The following is a 9,416-nucleotide window of genomic DNA, read 5'->3' on the forward strand; positions in this document are numbered from 1 at the left end:
GGAGGCACCTGCCATCTGTGCCCCTCATCGGCAGTGGCAACCCCGGCAGCACCATACTGAGCTTGGTACCAGGGACACCCATCCATAGACCTATCCTTCTTCCCATAGGATGAAGAGACAAGGCCTGATTCATGCGCCGAGTTGCTAAGTTCTCAGCTGAGCCCACTGCATTTCTCAGAAAAGTGCCAATATTGTGTGTCAGACAAAGGCAGCGGGGTGGTTACACCTCAGCTTTTGCTCTTCCTCTTCTTAGCCTCCATGTGTTCAAAGGAGAAGTTGTCTCCCCTCCGAGACATACAGAAGATGAGATGCAGGCTTGGGGAGGGGACACCCAGGCCCAGACTCCCCTCCATGGGGACTGCCCCTGCAGGTTGCTGGGGACACCCTTTCACCAAAACATTTCTGCATTAACGCTCCTAAGCTCACGTCACACACAGTCATATCGGCACCAGCACTCACTCAGGCTGCCAGGCACAGGCAGAGCGAGAACAGGAAGGGGGGGCGGGGGGGTGGGGGAAAAGAGCAAGGAATGAGTCACCATTCCAGACAAATTGCCTCCAAGTCACTAAAATTAAGCTGAAGAGAGTGGTCCCAGTGGTACTATGGATCTGGCAGCTGTGAGCACCTGCCTTCCCGATGCATTGCAGGGACTTGAGAGTAAGAAGCGTTACAGGATGGCTGCTACAGCCACTGCTTGTGGGAGGGAGGAGGGCTCAGGGTGCAGTGATTGGCACTGCAAAATCCTGCAGTCCTAGGAGGGCATAGAGAAACGGTGGAGTTGAGCCAGCTTACCGCTCCTTGATGCAGCACCACTTCTGAGTTTCAAAGGCTCCGTCCCGCACTGAGGAGGTGCATGGGTAGTGTCAGCAACAACGTGCCACAGTGAAGCCCCTGAGGTAGCCTGCTGCCAGGGAAATTTCTGCAAATTCAATTCATGGTCGGATCTGAGCAAGGCAGTTAATTTGGTGATGTGACACATTATCCACTGATAATGTCCAGAGCAACCCTGGAGGACATCCTGTGGCAGCGAGTTCCACAAATGTCTGCACTGCTGCCGGATGAATTGACCAAGCTTCATCCAAAAGTACTGTAAATTGTGTCAACGTAAGTCCAGAAGAGCAGAAACGAAGTCTCTAGTGTGGGCATATACCTGTGACAAGGGACACAAAACCCTTGAAACTGGGATCTAGCCTCCCTTAAATATCCTAACCGTTACACAAACCAATGAACTCCCACTGGGTTATTACTTCCTCTCCAGTTTTCAAGCCTTGGCTTTTACCTTCTCAGTCTGCCCTGTCCCCTATCACATACAGCAACACAGAGAGGAGAGGCTCACCATGTGCATGAAACAGAACCGATGTATCTGCCTCCCTGTGGAGGTAGGTGCACAGTCTGAGCTCTCCTTCCAACCCAACTCAAGCAGTTTGCACAACCCCGGTGGAGCTGAGGCAGAGAATGGGGCAGGACTCCGAGCATTGAGGAAGCAAGCTGGAGACCTGGAAGTTGTGACCCTGTGACTGTGCTTATGCTGACAAGTCCTGCAAGGCGTAGCTGGCCTGGGTAGAGCTCTGCTGTTGCATGGCTCTGAATCTTTTTTCTAAGACATGAGCTTGGGGGCAACCTGCACGGTGCTGCAGATACCTGCCCGGCCATGACAAAGATAGCCACTGGGTGCTGCCCATGCCATTCCTTCCCCGGCGAGGCCTCATCTCAATGCAAGAGAGCATTGTGGACAAGATCTAGGCTAAGGTGTCCTGACAGCTTTGAAGCCTTGTACTGCCTTCACTTGTTCACCTTTGAGCAGTACTGGCTGGACAAAAATTGCTCAGGCAGGTTTGGAAGGCCAGGTTTTAGACCCTGGCTAGGTTGTGCTCGCAGAGGTACTCCCTGCTTCTATTAAGGCTGGCGTTGGCCGTAGGAGCTTAAAGGCCTGTAAGAGCAGTGCCAAATGTCAAGTGCTGGGTGACTGCACAGCACAAGAAGTCACTGCTGTTGCTGCCCGACAGGGAAGGGGGTTAGGACTAAAGGGAAGCAGTTTATGCAGTGAATGGGATAGGGAAATCCTGATTTCCTTCCTGGAAGAATCGCTCACATAAAGGAGTTTAATTTCTCGCCCTGTAGCATACCTTCTGGATCCACTCCTTGCAGCAGAGACGAAATTTGGTAGGAGAGTTTGGGGCTGTTGAACTGGAGCCTTTTCCCAAAGAAGGTGCAAAAGACATGAGATTGTGCATGGAGTTCGGGGAGGGAGGCAGCTGAGACAGACAGGCCCCCCTGTTTGCCCATCTGCCCTCAGCTCCATCCATCTGGAGGCGCTGGTAGGGCAGAACAGAAGGGAGAAGGGTCTGTATGCTCAGCATCCACCCCAGTTTCTGAGCATCTCTCCAGCCAGCAGGCTTTGCCGCGTCCCTGCAGCTCTGCGCAGCGCCGGTCCTGCCCGCAAGATCCTCGGAAGAAGGAGCCCCTCTCCCATGTGCCTGCGGGCGTTCACAGGGCGCTCTGCACTGCCACAACTCCTCCCGCCTAGGGGAGCCGAGCCGAGCCCCCCGCCCTGCCACGCCACAATCCCACCACACAGCTGCTCTCTGCATCCCTCTCTTCTTTCTCTCCCTCTCCCTTCCGCTGTCCCCAGCCTCTTTTACCGCACTCCCCATTCCTCCACCCTCCTTTCCTCTGTGCTCCCCTTCTCCCCTAGCCCCTCTCCTGCACCTCCCTCTCCCCCTTTTAATTTCCATCCCAGTCTCTCCCCCTCCTCTCCGTTCTCCTGCCCTGTCGTCCATCCCCTCCTTCTCCTTCTTCTCCTGCCGGTGTTTCCGTGCGTGGCGCCCATTGGCTGCCGTTGTCCGTCCCCCGGTAGCCACCGCTCCACTCCGCCGGCCCTGGGCCAGCAGACAAGCCCCCTCTCCCGCGGAGGGTGAGGGGAGCGCCGGGAAGAGACCCACCGGGGTGAGTCTGAGGGACCGCGCATCCCCGGCCGGCCACCAGCCCGGCCGGCCGCCCACCAGCAGGGCACGGGAGTGGGCCCCAGTCCCACACCAGTCACGGAAGGGGCGATGGGCAGGTGTCGGAAGAAGGACTTGCGTCTCTGGTAGCGCATGGTGGGACTCGCTCCCTCCTGGGACCGCTTTGCTCAATTGCTTTTAAGAAAGGGGAAGGGGAAAAACATGACACGGATTCTCCCGGTGAAGCAGAGGAAAATGTACATCCCAACGACACGTAAGTACCAGGCGGCTGTGCCTGCTCTTCCCAGACATCTCCCGCGGGCATGAGTCCACCCAGAAGTTAACTCTGCAGTCCCAGAGAAGGAAACCTGCCAACCCTCCCCAACCCCCCAAATCTGCCAGCCCAGCCTGGTCCCCAACAGAGAGCTCAGCCCTGCGGTGAGGGAGTCCTGAGCTGGAGCAGGGCCATGGGAAACAAGGTGGACAGGAGAGGAGGGGGGCAAAAGGGGCTGCAGGTTATTGGACTCAGTGGTCCCTTCCAGCTTCTATTCCTGTTTTGTAACCAAGTCTAGGCTCAGCTTTTAGCATCCACCTCTTCCTCTCATTCAATGCAGAAATATATATTTTTTTTTTTTCCTAAAGAAATTGTTAGCACCAATTTACTATCTCCTGCTACCTCTCTCTGCCTTTCCCATGCTCTCTATGGACCAGCTCCTGTGAGGGGACCCCAAGCCTCTTGCAACAGGTGCAGCCCATATCCCCAGGGACAGACGCTGTCAGTCTGAGGCCAAGGTTCCTCATCAATTCCTGCCTATGTGGGTGCTGCCAAAGCAGCCAGCAGAGTGAATCCAATACAGATGAGGCACTGGTGTCCAGTAGGTGTTCTGCCAAACTAGCCAGAGTATGTGACACGGCGTTTGAGCTGGTAGATGGTACTTGGCAAAGTTAGAACGGCACAGACAGACCATGCCTGCTTAAAGACAAAGTTTCTCCACTACAGCTCTCTCAGCAGGAGAATGAGTTTATAGTGAATCAGTGCTTTGTGTTGCATGCCTTTTACCATTTTTGATAGGGCTTTTGGAACCCTGAATCTGGGTTTACTGTATTGCTAAACCACAGCCTGAGCAATCAGCTTTGAGGTCTGGAACCCAGATAGTTCCCCATATGTTCTTAAGCCCCAGCACGAGTGTCCCCATCCATATTTGATATTTGTAGGGCTCTATCTCCAAATGCTTTTTTTTTTTTCAAATTCCTTTGCATGCAGGAGGAACATACAATGGGATTCTTAACTATGTCCCCACATTTTAGAGGATCATCTTTTTACGAACATGCTGTTCTGGTCTCTGCCACCTTTTGTAGGGGTCTTTGTCCCCAGAGCAGCCACTGCCCTCCTCCTTCTTCCAACAAGTGACTTGCATCACTGGAACAGCACTGGAAAAAAAATATCAGAGGAAAGATCCTCTTAGAAATAGAGTTTCAAATCAATTCCTACTCTGCCCATTCATTGCAGCCACTCATGACGTGTGGGACAACCCAGTACTACAGGAAGTAGTCGCTTTCCCCCAAGAGATGGGCTTCTGTCAGGACAGTGTGCCACAACCCAAGGCACCTGCAAGTAAAGAAAGTCTAAACAATTCCAGTCCTTCAAATCTCATTTAAGTATCACAGGAAACATTTATGCAATAACCTGTAGAAATGGCCTTAAGACATAGTTGCCCAGTTGTATTTTTGTGGGGCCTATTAGATGAGGTTCTTTCAGCATAAGATTTGATACACCTGTGGAATCTGTTGTGTTTGCCTTTCTGATATCCAAGGAATCCATAATGATAGAATCGTAGAACAGTTTGGGTTGGAAGGGACTTTTAAAGGTCATCTAGTCCAACCCCCTTGCAGTGGGCAGGGACATCACCAACTAGATCAGGTTGCTCAGAGCCATGTCCAACCTGACCTGGAATGTTGCCAGGGATGGGGCATCTACCACCTCTCTGGCCAACCTGTGCCAGTCTTCCACCACCTTCATTGTAAAAAATTTCTTCTTATGTCTAGTCTAAATCTGCCCTCTTTTAGTTTAAAACTGTTACCCCTTCTCCTATTGCTACAGGCCCTGCTAAAAAGCCTGTCCCCATCCTTCTTATAAACCCCCTTCAAGTACTGGAAAGCTCCAATAAGGTCTCCCTGGAGCCTTCTCTTCTCCAGGCTGAACAACCCCAACTCTCTCAGCCTGTCCTCGTAGAAGAGAAGTTCCATCCCTCTGATCATTTTGGTGGCCCTTCTCTGGACCCACTCCAAGAGGTCTATGTCCTTCCTGTGCTGAGGGCTCCAGAGCTGGACACAAGACTCCAGGTGGGGTCTCACCAGAGTGGAGTGAGGGGGAAGAATCATGTCCCTCGACCTGCTGGCTACGCTGCTTTTGATGCGGTTGGCCTTCTGGGCTATGAATCCAAAGTTCAGGTCTCCCCTAAAGGTTTCCAGAAGTTGGAATGGCATCTACAAAAAAGAATAAAAGCTGTAATATCAAGACATGTGTGAACAAAGCTGTGCTGCTGCAGAGAATCCCATCTGGGAGAAAAGTCTCTGGAGTTTTTCTGGCCTCCTGAAAGTAGTTAATATTGGGAGTCCTTTTGTTTGAGATCCCCAGTTTTCATTACAATCACAAAGGAGCTTCTGAGCCCTAAGAGATTTGTTGGGATGGGTAAAGGTGAGCCTCAGAGTCCCTGTTCTCTTCTGCCAAGTCATCCTCACTTCTGAGGAGCTAGTTTATCAAGAGAGTGACCCTGCTAGTCCACACTTCCAGAAAATTTTGCCAGAGACTGGGTGATCCTGAAAGCATCACAAATCTCCCCTGCATAAGGTTTTCTGGGATGTCTCTGGTCTGGAGCATGTGCTGGGCTCTGTCACTCACATATCTGGAGCCCTGACAAAAGACAAAAGGTACATCCTTCCCTTATCTGTCTCTTCTCTCCCTGCAGCTTCTCACCCAGTGTCAGCAGAGAGCTGGAGAGTAGAGAGCTTGTTTGTTCAAGGCTGTCTCTGAGTGAGCCGAGTGCTGTTTCCATGCCAAACCCTGATGTGACGGGCAATTGGGCACCTCAGATTAGGAGGGCTGGGACACTGCTTTGGTGTTGCAAACAGCTGGGGCAGGCAGAACCTCTTCCATTAGCGCTGTGTTGCAGAGTGCAGAAGGAGAGCAAGACACAAGAAGAGAGAAAAAACCACAAGAGATCTGGACCGATCCCTCTTAGTGTACCCAGAATAACCTGGCTCTTCCTTTACTCTCAAACTGGCATAACACAAACCAGGTACCTTCCAGCTCAGGTGCTGAGCTTAGCCTCTGGGCTTGGATTGAGAGTGGAGGTGCTTTCGTTTCTGCTGGTGGGGCTAACAACCTCAGGATAACCTGGCCAGTCCAAAAAGAGCTTCAGCAATTGGAGGATACTCAGTGAATAGGGGAGCCAGAGTTGGAATGGCACTTTGTCACTGGATGCTCTTCGCTCTTTTGTTCGTAAGGCACCTGCCACTCATAAATGAGAATCAGGCCCCTCGTGACTATGTCATTGGTATTGGAGCCATTAGCAGAAAATGTGAATTTCCCTGTCCCTATCCTAGGCTGTGGTCCTTTCCCCAGAGGATCTTCCCCTAGGGGAGAGGATCCATTGGCTCACATTGAGCCATGTCCCTGTTTGTCCCTCCATGCCCATTGTGCCTCCCAGGACTAGATGGGGTCAATATTGTCCTATATCTTCCAGCGGCTGCCAGGACCCACAAACTCACCTTGACTTCCCATGCCTGTCCATACCTACACAGAGTTAATGTGACTTTATCTGTGGCTTGTTCAGCTGTCATGTCCCCAGTATCAATGGCTTTTTTCTCCTCTCACCTCCAGATTGCTAACTGATCCTGCAAGGACACTGCCCCCCGCCCTCTTCCCTGCCTCTGCTATGGACACTTCTGCCTTCAGCCTCCCCACACCAGCAGTGTCAGAGGAGGGGAATGCCTCTGGCAGCTGGGCAGGCTTCACCACCCCCAACGGCTCCACCACCGCCAGCCCTGGTGTGGTTGTCAGCGGTGTCCTCATCCCCCTGGTCTACCTCATCGTCTGCGTGGTGGGGCTGGCTGGGAATTCTCTGGTTATTTACGTGGTACTGCGGCGCTCGGTGAGTGAGTCGGTGACCAATGTCTACATCTTGAACCTGGCCCTAGCTGATGAGCTCTTCATGCTGGGCCTGCCATTCCTGGCTGCACAAAATGCTCTGTCCTACTGGCCATTTGGGTCTTTCATGTGCCGTCTGGTGATGGCTGTGGATGCCATCAACCAGTTCACCAGCATCTTCTGCCTGACAGTGATGAGTGTTGATCGCTATCTGGCTGTGGTCCACCCAGGGAAGTCCTCCAAATGGCGGACAGCACGGGTGGCCAAGGCTGTGAGTGCAACTGTGTGGGTGCTGTCCTCCGTGGTGGTGTTGCCCGTGGTGGTCTTCTCAGATGTCCCCTTAGGGATGAGCACATGCCACATTCAGTGGCCAGAGCCTGCCTCAGTGTGGAGAGCTGGCTTCATCGTCTATACTGCCACCCTGGGATTCTTTGGGCCTCTGCTGGTGATTTGCCTCTGCTACCTTCTTATTGTCGTGAAGGTCCGTTCCTCTGGCAGGCGGGTGAGGGCTCTGTCCTCCAAGCACAAGCTTTCAGAGCGCAGGGTGACCCGCATGGTGGTGGCTGTTGTGGCTGTCTTTGTCCTTTGCTGGCTCCCCTTCTATGTCCTCAACATAATCAATGTTGTCTGCCCACTGCCAGAGGAGCCATCCCTCTTTGGTGTCTACTTCCTCGTGGTGGTGCTGCCATATGCCAACAGCTGTGCCAATCCTATCATCTACGGCTTCCTCTCCTACCGCTTCAAGCAGGGCTTCCGGAGGGCAATTCTCAGGCCATCCCGCAGAGTCCAGAGCCAGGAAGTGCCAGCATGTCCCCCAGAGAAGACTGATGATGAAGGGGAAGAGGGTGAGATCAGCAAGATCACCCAGAATGGTAATGACAGGCAGGAACACCCTCCAAGCAGTGGGGAAAGAGAAAGCAATGAGCAAAAACCACTCCCTGAGGAACCTGTGGGGTATGAAAAGAGCAACAAGTTGCATGTCAGTTATTTATGATGAAAGGAATGATGCAGGGAAAAGAGATATTGGGACATGGGAACCCCTTCACCCTCTGTGCTTTTCCAACTCAAAGGCAATGGGAGAGGTTGATACAAGGGAATATTAAAGGCCAAGAATCTGCTTAAAGATGAAGAGGGCTCCATGGGAGCTTGTGGAAGAAACAAGGCATTGTTCTTGGTTTTGGAAGGGACACCTGAGGTTTGTGTGGTACCAGGTAAAGGAAGGACAGGATCCAGGGAGAACTGAAGATGTGATGGACACTGACAGTATGGAGAGAGCAAGGTCATCCCTAGACTGCATGATCCACCCTTAGATCACCCAGCTGTGAAGGGCATCAGCTGCCATCTGACTGTGGCACCTCAAGGAAATCCTCAAAATGGCATATACAACATGTGCCATTGAAGATCTAGAATAGGCATCCCTATCTAGGGATCCTTGGCTATCTTCCTTATAAACATGAGAAAGCGGTTTATCCTAAAGAAAGAACAGGAAGAAAAATGTCTGTGGCTAAGACATACCAGTTGCATGAATGGCGGACCCTTCTCTAGCTTTCCAATAAGTCTTGGGGACGACTTCCCGTGCTGGTCCTTGCTGGAGACCACTCTGACTGCTCAAAGCTTCCTCTTTCTTTCCAGGTCTCTTTCCTCCATCATCCCAGGCTGATGACACTTACCTGGGAGAACAAATGGGACAATTCTTTCCTGAACCTCGCATTCTTCAGGGTTTTCCTTGTGCTCTGCGCTCTGGTGAAAGGTGTAACAAGGGTAGAGAAGAATACAGCAAAGCATGGGTTGGAAGCAGAGTTTCTTATAAGCTGAAATGCCCTTACCCTTTTCCTCTCCTTAAACCCTACTGTAAATAAACAGAAAGCTTTTGGACTTAACAGGCCAACGGGGCATAACCATTCTGTGTGTTTAGGGGTGGGAAGGTGCTATAGATTCGGTTCTCCTGAGAATACACAATGTCTTTGAAATGAGTCAGTCTTTGTATGGAGTTACATGTGGCTGGTACAGGAGATCAAGGCATGTATCTGTACAGGATGGGGGCAGGGAGTAGTGGGAGGTCATGGGATCTCCAGTGTGGGAATTGCTTTGGCTTAAGGGAAACAGTTGGGTATTTGGCTCAGCATGGAGAAGAAATGCTGTCTCTGCATGTGTACAAAGGCGGTTGCATGCAAAAGTTTCATCACTGGACTGACTGTATGTGTGTGAGAATGGCTGAAGATGGTCAGAGATCAGGGAGCCAGTGCTGGTGGGAGATGTGCATGGGCTGGGCACAGACCCTAATCTCTGTGTGGCCGTGGGGTGCGTATAAATGTGTACAAATG

General features: G+C 51.9%; 1 protein-coding gene across 1 annotated transcript; it reads left to right on the plus strand.

Moving 5' to 3' along the window:
* Positions 1-6,877: 6,877 nt before the first annotated feature.
* SSTR3 (somatostatin receptor 3) lies at positions 6,878-8,086 on the plus strand (the record flags this gene model as incomplete). Its single annotated transcript, XM_082014182.1, has 1 exon — positions 6,878-8,086. Exon 1 carries the CDS (start codon positions 6,881-6,883, stop codon positions 8,084-8,086), a length of 1,206 nt encoding a protein of 401 aa, XP_081870308.1. The 5' UTR covers positions 6,878-6,880.
* Between the last annotated feature and the right edge of the window lie 1,330 nt (positions 8,087-9,416).

The sequence above is a fragment of the Phaethon aethereus genome (assembly GCF_964289735.1).
Source record: "Phaethon aethereus genome assembly, chromosome: 1".
NCBI classification, from domain to species: Eukaryota; Metazoa; Chordata; class Aves; order Phaethontiformes; family Phaethontidae; genus Phaethon; species Phaethon aethereus.